The 13,496-nt window shown below is 57.1% G+C and overlaps 2 protein-coding genes across 6 annotated transcripts in view; one reads left to right on the top strand and one right to left on the bottom strand.

Annotated features, from left to right (window-relative positions):
• The first annotated feature begins 6,161 nt into the window (after positions 1–6,161).
• On the top strand, positions 6,162–10,783 carry LOC115841937 (coiled-coil domain-containing protein 74B). Its single transcript, XM_030836349.2, is given in 9 exon segments — positions 6,162–6,230; positions 6,232–6,451; positions 7,064–7,108; positions 8,084–8,143; positions 9,028–9,190; positions 10,013–10,199; positions 10,273–10,352; positions 10,431–10,502; positions 10,604–10,783. Coding segments are annotated over 9 exon segments (999 nt in total). The 5' UTR covers positions 6,162–6,197; the 3' UTR covers positions 10,743–10,783.
• Positions 10,784–11,589: 806 nt separating this feature from the next.
• Positions 11,590–13,496, bottom strand: part of MED15 (mediator complex subunit 15) — a 61,403-nt gene continuing 59,496 nt past the window's right edge. For 4 of the 5 annotated variants that reach the window (XM_030836348.2, XM_060283163.1, XM_060283164.1 and 1 more), the window contains 2 exons: positions 13,072–13,170; positions 11,590–12,570 (listed from right to left, as the gene is read on the bottom strand). In XM_030836348.2, the coding sequence (XP_030692208.1) occupies positions 12,434–12,570; positions 13,072–13,170 (236 nt within the window). In that variant the 3' untranslated portion in view covers positions 11,590–12,433. The remainder of the gene's footprint in view (positions 12,571–13,071; positions 13,171–13,496) is intronic. The other variant, XM_060283162.1, reaches the window with a different exon arrangement.

Here is a 13,496-nt window from a genome sequence, read left to right as displayed (position 1 = left end):
CTAAGGTCAAAGAGGGGCCAGCAGACTTACCTGGTGGCGCACTGGTTAAGAATCCGCCTGCCAATGCAGGGGACACAGGTTCGAGCCCTGGTCCGGGAAGATCCCATTTGCCGTGGAGCAACTAAGCCCATGTGCCCCAACTGCTGAGCCTATGCTCTAGAGCTCGCAAGCCACAGCTACTGAAACCAGTGCGCCTAGAACCCATACTTTGCAACAAGAGAAGCCACCGCAATGAGAAGCCCGCACACTGCGATGAAGAGTAGCCCCCACTCGCTGCAACTACAGAAAGCCCGCACGCAGCAACGAAGACCCAAAGCAGCCAAAAAAAAAAAAAAAAGGGGGCCAGGGTGCCAGTGGTTGGGCCTGGGGCCTGGTTTTGGGGAGGGTGGTTTGGGGCCCATGGTGCTCAGTGGCTTGCGCCCAGGGAGCTGAGCGGATGAGGGCGATGGGGACCCTACCTTCACGATGACCCCGAGTTAGTTTGCGGGGCTCTAGCTGCAGAGTAGAGAAAGGCATGGATGGAGCAGAGGCAGAAGTGTCACTGAGCCAGATGCTGAGACGCCGAGGTTCACAGCAGAGAAAAGAGGCTGCCTATCCAAGGGCCGAGGACGGGTATTTACAGGATGAGGCTGAGGCACAGGAGGTGGGGAAAGGTGACTGGAAATAAGAAAATGGTGAGGCAGCCGTTCTGTGAGGGACACAGGTTCTGAGGGGCAGTGCCTGGCCTGACGGCATAGGTGGAAACTAAGTCCCGTGACTAGTTTACAATTAAATTCTGGTTCCCTTCCTTCCCGGCTGCACCTACGTGGTCACGTTTGCCTCATCAATAAAGAGCAATGCAGGTCAGGTACCTGGAGCCTCAGCTTCCCAATAAGCATCACATTCACGTGCCATTCTGAGTCATCTTCCGGGGCAAGATGGCCTGTACAGGTTACAGAGACAGAGACCCCCAGGTCACAGACGATTAAGGTGATGAACCCCAGCCCCTCTATACTTCCCCTTTAAAAACCACTAACTCAGAGGCCACGTTGCAGCGGGTCTGAGGCCTGCCCCCCACTCCCTTGCTCGGCACCCTGCAAACAACATCCTTAGTTTGCTGCAAAGCCCGCCGTCAGAGGTTGACTTGCTGCCCGCAGGCACATGAGCCCAGTGCTCGGTTTCAGTTGGAGGGTTGGTGGTCCTAACCACTCACCAGCTCAGCTCGAACTGGACACAGCTGATACCAAGTTCCTGAAGCAACAACTCAGGCAAAAGTCTTACCATTTAGGCTCCGTGCCACTCAGAGGATACGCAAATTTTCATAAAAACAATTCAAGCGATGCTGCAACTAGAGAAAGCCCGCACACAGCAACGAAGACCCAACGCAGCCAAAAAAATAAATTAATTAAATAAAATTTTAAAAAAGCAGCTGTTGTTAAAAAATTGAAGTGAACTTGGTCGGGGAAGGCAGATCATAGGTGGATTGGATCTAGCTGATGCCAATCCTCAGGGCCCTTGGTTTCAGAGCTGCAGCAGTGGAAAGGCGGCGGGGGCGGGGGGGTGCTCTCAGCTGCAGGGATGGTACTGGGGGATGGGGCACATCTGGGGGGACACACCCGAGGAGAGGCTGCTGGCCCCGCTCCCGGAGGTCAGGCTGAAGATGGAGGTTCTCTCCGTGTTTCCCCTCACCTCACCGAAGCCTCTGGTGGTTTATGCCAACTGCCCAACCCCTCAACTCCCCCAACACCCCGACTTTCACCCTCTGGCCACCACCCCAACCGCTGCCAAAGGGTCAAACCTGGTTGCCTCTCAGAGCCCCCGGCTCTGGCCTCCTGGCGGCATCTCCCAGCCCTGCAGCCCACGCTGGACTCACTGTCCTTCATGACCTGTTTCCCATGAGGCATCCAGTAACATCCAAGCGTCTGTGTCCTACAGAACGTCCTCCGGAAAGCTTGGGGTTTGTGTATCTGAAATCTCCAACAAGACCCGAGCTTGGGGCAGCCAGTCAAGAGGGGAGGGAGCTGCTGACTCAGCTGGCCCCACCACCCGGAAGTGGCCTCTGACCTCCCCTTCCAGGAGGCCAGGGGTTTCTGCTGGGCTCTCAGGTGGTCTCTGAGGGTCTGCACCCCCTCCCTCCCCACCAGGGGACCCCCGCCCCCCCAAGCCTCCCCTTCTCTCCACCTCCCAGTCTGGACTAAGAGCCCCCTCTGTACTCACCCGCCCTGGTCCACAAATAAAAGCAAAGAGATACTTCTTGTCACTTGTGTGATGCTGGGCACTTCAAGATGCTGAATAAATACTTGTGACTGATTCTCCGATGTGTATGTTTGCTCCTTGTGGACAATTATTGTACTTTTTCTCTCCAGCACTGAGCAAGCACATAGTAGCTGCTCAATAAATAACTTATTTTACCTATTATATACACATCCAGCTCCTCACATCTCAGGAATCAAAATATGAACTATTGGATAAATTAATTTGTACATGAGCAGAAAAGGATTAGGATAGGAAAAGGGGCTCTTCAGTCTAACGTTGAACAAAAACCAACGAGGAAACGTGTGGTCACTGTGTTGAAGGGACCTGTCCAACATTCAGATCATAGACGGATGTAAAAGAAAGGGCTAAAACTAGAACTGTCAAGAGAAAACACAGGAGTAAATATTCATAACTGTGAAGTACTAATGGTTTTTCAGATATGACACCAAAAGCGCAAGTGACAAAAATTCAGAGAAATGAAAATATGTACAACAATATACATGTTTTCCCATCATATTACTTTTTTTTTTTTTTTGCGGTACGCGGGCCTCTCACTGCCGCGGCCCCTCCTGTTGCAGAGCACATGCTCCAGACACACAGGCCCAGCGGCCATGGCCCACAGACCCAGCCGCTCCGAGGCATGTGGGATCCTCCTGGACTGGGGCATGAACCCGTGTCCCCTGCATTGGCAGGCAGACTCTCAACCACTGCGCCACCAGGGAAGCCCCATATTACTTATTTTTTTTTAAACCCTTTTCTGCACATTGCTTTCCCTGTTCATAAATTGGAAATGTAATAACACTTGCCTTGACAAATTTATTTCAAGGATGAAATGAGATAATGCACAGGAACTCTAGGCTCTTATGTGACTGCAAAGGAGTGGAGGGTGCCACATCACAGCCCTTAGCTGTGGCTGGAAAGATAGTCATCATTTCCCATGTGACACTTGTTTACTTAAATCAGCAGGTAATTCCAATTCTAAAAATAGAGAGTCAGCAGGTGAAAACGTTTTCTCCCTGTTAATTGAAGCACATCTTATGGTGCAGCAGCAGGAGCCTCCTCTCGGACTGCACACCTGGCCCTTACTGTCACCGGAACAGTCAGCCTGTCCTTGACTTTGCCCTGGAGGGTTAGGATGGCCCAGGAGAGCAAAAATAGGATGAGTCCAGAAAATACTGTGTAGCAATAAAAAACAAAGGCAGGCAGGTCATGGAAGCAACCTAAATGCCCATCGACAGATGAATGGATAAAGAAGACGTGGTACGGGGCTTCCCTGGTGGCACAGTGGTTGAGAGTCTGCCTGCTAATGCAGGGGACACGGGTTCGAGCCCTGGTCTGGGAGGATCCCACATGCCATGGAGCAACTAGGCCCATGAGCCACAACTACTGAGCCTGTGTGTCTGGAGCCTGTGCTCTGCAACGAGAGGCCGCAATAGCGAGAGGCCCGTGCACCGCGATTAAGAGTGGCCCCTGCTTGCCACAACTAGGGAAAGCCCTCGCACAGAAACGAAGACCCAACACAGCAAAAATAAATAAATAATTTAATAAACTCCTACCCCCAACATCTAAAAAAAAAGAAAGAGAAGATGTGGTACATATATACAGTGGAATATTACTCAGCCATAAAAAGGAACGAAATTGGGTCATTTGTTGAGACGTGGATGGATCTACAGACTGTCATACAGAATGAAGTAAGTCAGAAAGAGAAAAACAAATATCGTATATTAACGCATATATGTGGAACCTAGAAAAACGGTACAGACGAACTGGTTTGCAGGGCAGAAACTGAGACACAGATGTATAGAACAAATGTATGGACACCAAGTGGGGAAAGTGGCAGGGGGGTGGGGGTGGGGGTGGGGGTGGGGGGTGTGATGAATTGGGCGATTGGGACTGACATGTATACACTAATGTGTATAAAATTGATGACTAATAAGAACCTGCTGTATAAAAAAATAAATAAAATTCAAAAAAATAAAAATAAAATGCTAAAAAAAAAAAAATAAAAAACAAAGGCAGGAACTCATGAACTCCCTGGAATGTTCTCTAAGACCTGCTGTTAAAACATAAACCAGGGACTTCCCTGGTGACTCAGTGGTTAAGAATCCGCCTGCCAATGCAGGGGACACGGGTTCAATCCCTGATCTGGGAAGATCCCACACGCCGCGGAACAACTAAGCCCGTGTGCCACAACTACTGAGCCTGGACTCTAGAGCCCGCGAGCCACAACTACTGAGTCTGTGTGCCAAAACTACTGAAGCCCGCGCGCCTAGAGCCCGGGGTCTGCAACAAGAGAAGCCACTGCAATGAGAAACCCGTGCACCGCAAAGAAGAGTAGCCCCTGCTCGCCGCAACTAGAGAAAGCTTGCACACAGCAACAAAGACCCAAAGCAGCCAAAAATAAATTTAAAAAAACCAAAAACATAAACCAAGTTGCAAAGCAATATGTTTGTTATGATCCCATTACACAGAAACAGTTGAAGGCCACTGCAGACAAATGAGTCCTACCCATAAGTGTACGAGTGTAAGTATGTAAACACAGAGAAGGCTCAGGCAGTGGCCATGCCTCGCTCGTGACAGGGAGCAGGGTGGACTTGGATTTATCTGCATTGTTCGAATCATTTCTACCGAGGAGGATATACTTCTGTCCTTGACTCCATCACATTTGTCTGTTTCTCTGCATGTCTGGTATTTACTAGTGTAATTCAGACCTTGCAGATGATGTGTCATTGAGACTCTGGGTTCTGTTATCATTCTCTGAAGAGTGTTGAATTCTGTTCTCTAGACAGTTGAATTATGGGAAGATCGCCATGGACTTGTGGAGACTGGGCTTTAAGTTTTATTACGGCAAACGTATTTTGATTTTTTCCTTAGTCTTAGTGCAAGTCCCTTATTTCTAAAACACAGTCTTTATCCCCAAAATGTGGCCCTTTTGGGCCAAAATGGAAAACTGAGGCGTTTACCAAGCTTCTCTATAAGTTTCCAAACTCGGTCTCCCCTGGAGTTAGGCCATTTCGGCCTCCAGCTCTGTCTTGCCCTGGGACCTTTGGAATCTTACCCCTACATGTGCATTTCAGGCCAGCCATGTACTTGAAGGGGGTTTTATGGCCCCAAACTTCCCAGCGCCCCTCAGTTTGCATCCTTCGCCCTCTCCAGCCGATAAGGCTGTGGCTTTGTGTTCGGGTCTGGCTGATCAGGAGCCCTCAGGAGAAAACAGCCATCTTTCAAGAGCTGCCTTCCTCCAGTTTCTGCCTGCTTTTTGCTCTTCTCCAGTGCTTTCAGACAGCTGTTTCATGTATTTTGTCCACATTTCATAAAACACGAGGGTTCTGCGATTATTGGAAGTGGAAATTCTACCTGATTTTTGAATCAAAATCTTACCATCTAAAGTCGTATCATCTTGTAATTGTATCATCTATTCAAAAAGTGAACTATTAAAACACAACCAGTGGGACTTTCCTGGCAGTCTAGCGGTTAAGACTTCTCCTTCCAATGCGGGGGTGCGGGTTCAATCCCTGGTTGGAGAGCTAAAAGCCCACATGCCTCGGAGCCAAAAAACAAAAATCAGAGACAATATTGTAACAAATTCAACAAAGACTTTAAAAATAAATGGTCCACATCAAAAAATATTATAAAAAGCCAAAAAACCCCACAAGCAGTGAACAAAACTAAATATTAAGACCTGTAAAGGCAGACGATTCTCTGTGGTTTAAGTCAGAGGATGCCATCCAATTAAGTCAGGCGTATCACCCAGGCCCCGCCCCGCCGCACACCTTGTCCCGGGTACCCAAGCCTCGCCCCTCAGGCGCCCCGCCCTGCCCCGGCGCCCAAGCCCTGCCCCGGCCCCGCCCCGTAGCACGCAAAGCCCCCCTGCGGGGCGCGCCCGTTTCCATGGCGACGCCGAGCTGAGCATCGGTAGACGGGCCACCGAGTGGCCGTGCGTCCGCAGTGGAGGCGGCTACATGAGCGCGGCGGGGGTGGCGGCCGGGCTGCGGCCCCCCCAGCTCGGGGATCCCGGGCTCCCGGGGCGCGTCGCGCCCGCGCCTGCCCGCGGTCCCTCCGTACCCCGGGCAGCACGGCGCGCCGGTCGGGCTCAGCGAGGCGCAGAAGCGGGCGCTGGACCTGGAGAAGAGGCTGCAGTTCCTGCAGCAGCAGCACTCGGAGACGCTGGTCAAGCTCCACGAGGAGATCGAGCACCTGAAGCGGGAAAACAAGGGTGAGGCGGGCGGCGCCGCGGGCGTTGCCTCAGACGGCACCCAGACGGCGCACGAAGGCTGAGGGAGGACGCAGGGCCGCAAGTCCCACCCCGGCCACTCGGGGCTCGGCTCCCCGCCCCAGCACCAAAGCCAACTGCGGGGGGCGGGTCTGGCCGCGCCATTCCCGAAGGTAACCCGGCCCGCTTCTCCTCTCCAGGCAGGGTCAGGCGGCCTCCTTTGAAAAACTTTTGTAGAAGTGAAACACACCCCCAAATTACGCGTATCTAGCTTAATGAATTTTCACAAACGAAGCACACCCAGATCCGGGGCCCCAGAACGATCCCTGACACCTGGGTCATCCTGACTCGCCTCTGTCGCCCTGGAGCCCAGGCCCCGCATGGCAGAGACTGCTCTGTAGACGTCACGGATGGAGGAATGGGTTCCTGGAGAGGCTCTCACACAGGGGCTCTGGCTCAGGGAGCAGCCAGAGGCATCACCGACCCGAGGGTGCCAAGGCAAAGGCTTGGTCCATGGAGCAGGGTCTCTCAGGGGCTCAGCAAGGAGAAGTGGGCAGGGAAAGCAAAGCTTCTTTTCTCAGAGTAGCCATGAGGAGGGCCCGTGCTTGTCTTCAGATCTTCACTACAAGCTAATCATGAATCAGAAGCCGCAGAAGAAAGGTAAGACAGGCCCACAGGTGCCTGATGGGAAGCTACTGCCCTCAAGAGCAGGCCCCCCAGACGGCCTATGCCCACGCGAATTATCCCAGTGGGGAGGGGGCGTGGGCAGCCAGACCGCTCCCAGCCATGGTCTGGGTGACTTCATGCACCCAAGCACAGCAAGTGCCACTCTTGGGGACCCCAAAGCCTGAGTTCTGTGCAGCAGGGGCAGTGGACAGAGCAGCTGGGGGGCAGGGGGCTGCCCAGGTTCACCCCTCCCCAGCCCTGGCCTCACTATCCTGGTGAGCTTTCACTTGGACTGCTGCCCCAGGCTTCCCCAGCACAGCCCCAGCCCCAACCGCTGGTCCCTTTGGCCTTGGGGCAGGAAGCTCTGGGCACACTCCTTCCAGGGTCCTCCCTATCATCTCCACAGCAACCATGGGGGCATGTCATCACCTGTGGCCCACTCACCTTGCCTGTCCCCTAGCCCAGCCTGGGAACAACCAGGTCGAGTCTTGGGCTCCCCTCCCCTCTTACTTTTGGGACCAGGTCTGACATCGGGAGGTGGTCTGAGTGGTGAGTGGTGCCCGCCTGGAATGCCCCAGTCTGGGGTGTGCCCAGGGCTCTCTTCCTGGGAGATACGCAGAGGATGGGGTGGTGAGGGCCCTTCTCCAGTGGGGTGGCACAGCTCCAGTGAGCTGATGTGGGCACGTAGTGTCAGGGGTCCCCTGATGGGACCTCGAGAGAAGGCGTGCTCCCATTCAGGTCCCACTGCTTCTTCCGTCCCCAGCCCCATGGCCCTGGCTCCCTCTGGCACTGGCGGTGTCTGGGGCTGCCTCACCAGAGTGTGGGGGAGGGCTGGGACCTGCAGAGCCAGGAGGCGGGCACAGGTGGGCCTGGCCCTTCAGCCACAGCAGCCGTGCAGAAGCGCTGAGACCTGCAGGGATGGGAGCCTCGTTGCTGCCACCTTCTGCTGACCCCAAGCAGCCCCCACAGGCAGCATCTCCAGTTCCAGCTTTCAGTCCAACAAGTCCATCTCGAATACAGTGGTGTCAGGTGAGCACACCAGCACCTCTGTGCTCAGGGTGGGGGAAGAGCAGGTACAGACCTCAGGGCCCCTGGGCCTGAAACGGCAAGTGGGGCGCTGAGCCGAATGCTGAAAGCCCACGGTGGTCCTCCGTGGGGCAGACCTCGGGGGAGCGCCTCTGCCAGTCCCCATGGGCTTGGGGGTTAAGGGGTAGCTGAGGGACCAAGGAGGGTCCCCAGGTGCCCTGTGAGCTGAAACCTCCAGGAGGGAGCTGAGGCCAGGGGACAGGTTAGTGGGTCGGCTGGAGGGAGGCCTGAGGACAGGCCACAAAAGCAGGACAGGCTTGGCTGCCAAGGCAAGATGGTCAGTGTGGGGCATGAGTCAGGCAGAGCGTGTGACAGAGGAGCCCCGAGTGGTCTTCATTGCTGCTCACTGTGTCCCTCAGAGCAGACAGGACGTGGGTGGGCTGGCCCTCCTACAGAGGCTGGATTTGTGGCATTTTTGCTGAGTGAGGGGCCTCATCCCGGGAGAGCAGACCTGCACAGGCTAGGCTACCCAGACCTTTCCTTCCGTTTCATTTTGCCCGAAATGGGGTTCAAAGTCAGGAAACAGCTGCTGGCTACCCCACCCCGGCCTTTACCGAGGCCCGTGAGGAGACTGCCCCACGGGGTGTGTGGGGCTCTCCGCACTTCAGCTGCTCGGGGAGCCACCTCCACCACTGCGTCCGCTTCAGAGCATTCAGGCACCCACACGCTTCACCCTACTCCCGCATCTGTGCCTCCCAGCGGCCCTCAGAGGGAGGCCATTACCATCTCCCCTTTACAAAGAGGAAACTGATGCAGGGGTGGGGCCCCTTGGGTGCATACAGCTGACTGATGCCCAGTGACTGGCCCTGTCTGAGTCTGACCCTCAGCCAACTCGCAAGGCAAGGCCAGGTCCCAGCGCACCTCCTCTAAGAAGCAAGACTCGAAAGCTGACGTTCCCCAGAAGTTGGACCTGGAGGAGGAGCCATTGGTTGCTGCCCTGCTTCACAGCAGCAGGGTGGACAAAGCCCTCGGGGCACAGGGGCTGGCCAAGTAAGGCTCCGTGAGCCCCACGGGACAGGGTTGCATTCAGCAGGTTCACACCCTGGAACCAGCCAATTGCTTTGCCCTTCCAAACGGGCAGGTCTTCAGAGGGAAGCAAGCTCGTGAAAGCCGGGCTTGCCCATCTGGTGGACCCTGCCTTCTCCTCTCCCCTGGGGGTCCTGCACGGTCCCTGTGCTGACCTGAGCCCGCAAGAGGGGCCAGCAGCAGCCCCTAAAGCATTCTCTCAAAGCACAGAAACAAAGTAACTTGGCCTCCACATTAGCTTGCTTTTTGCCAAGAGAACCCTGAGTCAGGTTTGGGCTCCACCCTGGGAGCTGTGCTGGCCTCTGGAAGGCACAGGGCCAGCAGACCAGAGCAGGACCAGTCCCTGGTGACACCCGAGTTCCTGGGACTTCCTGGGAAGCAGCAGTGAGCCTGGACTTTGCATCCGAAGAAGGGACCCTGTTGTCCCCTGGGTAGTGCCACCAGCAGGCCAGGCTCCTGCTTCTCTGCAGTCTTTAGGCTCCCCCCTCCACCAGCACCCTGGGTTTGTGGTCAGGACTGAGGGCAGCCAGGCAGCTCAAACCACATCTGACTCTTCAGTGTACCTTGAGGGGGGAGGAAGTGATGGGCCCGGGTCATAGCCAGCCCCAGAGACCCACCCCCGCCACCTGGTGCCTGGAGCACCCTGGTAGGCAGAAGGGAGCCAGGGCCCCAGGAGGCCGTGGAGATGACCCTCTTACTCACGCTGGAGCAGGTGCTGCCCCGAGAGGGCGTGTGAGAGATCACCTCCGGTAGGCCGCCTCTGGTCTGCTCTAATGGCTGTTTCAGAGACAAAGTGGAGAGCTCTAATCCAGCAGCCACCTCGGTGGCCGGCAGCCTGCACAAGGGCAAGCAGGTGCCAGGGGTGCCCCCCGCGATGAGACTGCCCCTGCACCTGTGCAAGCCCGCCACACTCCAGCAGTGCGAAGTGGTCATCCGCCAGCTGTGGAATGCCAACCTCCTGCAGGCCCAAGAGGTGAGGCTCGGCTGCAGGGCGCCCCGGAGCCCCCGCAGCCCCACCCACCGTGCCTCTTCTCCCTGCCTTCCAGCTGCAACACCTCAAGTCCCTCCTAGAAAGGAGCCAGAGACACAGGGCTGCCCTCGAGGAGGCCAGGCCCGGTTCTCCCAAGTAAGTGCCCCATGCGGCCCACTGGGTCACAACGGGGCCTGCTTGTCTGGGGCTCACGGCTGACTCGTCCCTCCCCAGGGACCAGGAGGCTCTGCACCCGGGGGCCATGCTGCTCCCCAAGGTCGCCACCAGGGGCGTCTCTAAGAAATGGTGAGTCTTACTGGCACAGGAGGTAGGCAGCCTCTGAGCCCAGGGGTCACAGGGCCGGGGAGGGCGTCCGCAGTGACCCCCCCCCCACCCCCGTCCCCCAGCCTGATCCTGAGCCTGGCGCCCATGGCGGAGTGCGCCATCCTGCCCGCACTGAAGCGGAGCCTCAAGAGCAACTTTGCCGAGCGGCAGAGACGGCTGCAGGCAGTGCAGAGCCGGTGGCTGCACTACTCGGTGCTCTGAGTGCCAGACCCATGACCACTCACCCTCAGGTAGCACTTCCAAAGAATCCCAGTACGTTTACGCCAGCCTAACTTCCAGACCAGCCAAACCCACGGCAGATAAAGTACGTGGTTTCAGGGCTGAAGAACTGTTTATTTCTTTGCTTGGTATTTCTGCACTTACACACACGTGTGCATTATGAAATAAGCATGAGCCTACCTGTCGAAGACTGGAAATAAAGCTCGTTTCTCCCTGTTGTGAGTCTTGTTCCTCACTGGCCATCAGGCACTGCTGCCCTGAGCGCCCCTAGCTCTGCTCCCTGCCATGGGCAGGGCCTGCTGGGCAGTCACCCTGCTTGCTAGGGCCTTGCGGCTGCCCTGTAAGAAAACAAGCTCCGGGACAGCCTGCACACTCTTCCTGGAGTGCAGGGGGCTGCCTTCCCGGCATGTAGGCAAGACACTGTCCTGTGTCCACTGACGAACACAGCTAGTGAGCGGCCCCACCCAGCCTGCCTTCCTCCGTGGACGGCTAGAGCCATGGCCACGGGAGAAGGTCCTCTCCTGTACACTGGGCCCCACCCTGCAATGGCCTCACACCACCCCCTCAATCGCCAGAACAGCAGCTTCAGCGCAGACCCTTGCCTGGCAGGACAGTCCTCCTGGCCCAACCGGCCATGTCCTCAGTGCCGATCTCTGCCGCTTCTGCTTTGGGCAGCAGGGAACCTGGGGGTGAACCAGGACAGGCACGTCTGGGCATCGGTGGCCATCCCCGAGGTGGGGGACCTGGCTCAGCCCTGACAGTGCCCTTCACTGGATGGAGGGCCCCTGACTTGCAGAGAGGGGGGACACAGTGACAAATTCATGACAAACACAGGAATAATAAATTTATTATAAGAACCACAGAAGACACGGTAATGCACATACAAAAGGGGGGAACCTCTCATCGCCAGAGGGCCGGCTGGCACCCCGTCAGGAGCCCTCAACTGTCTGGAGGGTTCTTAAGACGCTGGGTCCCAAGGACAACATCCTAACCCGAGTGGGCCTAAGTGCCTAACCAGTGGGCACGGCGCCAGGAACAAGATCCACCCAGACACCCCTGCTCCCGGGTGCCTCCACAGTGCTGAGCGGACTCCCAGGGCTAGAATGAGAAGGATCATGAGGTATGAGGCCCGGCCGGTGGCCGGGGACCCACAGCCACAAACAGACCTTCCCTCGAGCTGCAGTCAGCGCCCCCGGATCCTGGAGCTTCCCTGTGGCGTGCCCCACATGCCAACGGTGGCACGATCTCAACCCAAAACCGTGATCAAGGAATTCTGCATGTTTTAAGGGTTTCCTATGTCCTGCACGTTCCCCTGTGGAAACGGTAGAAGAGCTTTCTGGCGCACACGCAAGAGGCTCACACAGGACCCTGAGTTCCCGAGGAAGGACACGGGCCCTGCAGAGGCTGCGGGGATAGTAGCCTGAGGAGCACAGGGCCGGGGGCATGCCTGGCTCCTGGAGGAAGCAGCCAGCTGCCTGTCCCAGTCCTGTCCAAGTGTGGGAAATGTTTGGCAGGTCCCCAAGGCAGAAGATAAAAGCAGGAAAGTTAACCTAAGCCCAAGCTCTCTAAGGAAGCCAGCATCTAGAAATGTCCGACACGGGGCCCCGACGAGGCTGCCGGCTGCCCCACGGTCCCTGGAGGGCAGGCAGCCGGAGATGCAGTGGCGGTGGCGGCTAGGCAGCTGAGAGGCAGGCCTGGTGGATGCTCTGGGCCCAGGTGTTGAGCAGGGCCGTGACCGAGTGCTTGTCAGGGAGCTGCAGCAGCCGCGAGGTCATGCACCGGTGCACCGACTGCAGGAAAGGGTTGGCGTCTGCAGCAGAGCGGCCGGCCATGAGCGCTGTGTTCTCTGCCAGGACCCTGGCCCGCCCCACCCAGCCCAGGGACCAGGGGTGCCAGCTCCGCGTGCCAGTGGAGAGCTGGAACAAAATGGTCTGGAGCCTCAGGGCAGCCTCAGGGCCCTTGTCCTGGTCCTCTACATGCCAGCTCTGAGCCTCGGGGGAACTGTCTCCCATCACCGAGGTTCTCTCTGGGCCTGTCACCCAGATGGGTTCCCATGAGCCCAAGCTCCCATGTGTGCCCCCCGGTCAGCCTTGAGAAGGCCCACAGGAGCCACTGGGCCTGCTCACCCCTCATCCCCAGAACACGGCTGCCCCAGAGCTGCAGGGACACCATGGGGTCAGAGACACTTCTCTTTCCATGTGACTGAGGGGCAATCTGCTCCTGCCCACCAAGGAGGAAGGGGAAGAGGGGGCCTCAGCAGGGCAGGGGCACGTGGAGGAAAGCCTTGTGGCCCGTCCTCTCAGTCACCCACCGTACTGCCACTGCCGGTCGATCCACAGTGGGCTCTGGGCAGGGTAGTCGGCAGGCACGCTGAGCTCCAGCGGTGGCACGCTGGGGAGGTCCTTGTCATCTGCAACACACAAGGCCGCACCTGTGACCAGGCTTGCCCCTCCTCATAGCCCTGCTCCCCAACAGCACCCTCCAGGCCCCAGAGGTTCTGGTGAGGCTGCTGCAGAGCCGAGGCCCCTGACTCCCGAGCTTCTCCGTCTCCCCAGGGCCTCAGGTGAGCAGAGTCGCAGCTGGACAGGAGGGAGGGGGCTTCCCTGCACGTGGGAGAGAGGTGAGAGTGTGCAGGCTCAGGGCCCAGCCCCCAGTGCGAGTCCTGGGCCAGGAGCGTGTGGGGACCAAGGAGGACAGCGGGCAGGCTCCAGAGAGGGCCTGGGGCTTGGGGATGAG

This window comes from Globicephala melas, chromosome 13 (genome assembly GCF_963455315.2).
Source record: "Globicephala melas chromosome 13, mGloMel1.2, whole genome shotgun sequence".
In the NCBI taxonomy this organism is placed as follows: Eukaryota; Metazoa; Chordata; class Mammalia; order Artiodactyla; family Delphinidae; genus Globicephala; species Globicephala melas.
Note: the sequence above shows the minus strand (reverse complement) of the source record. Positions and strands in the feature narration are given on the sequence as shown.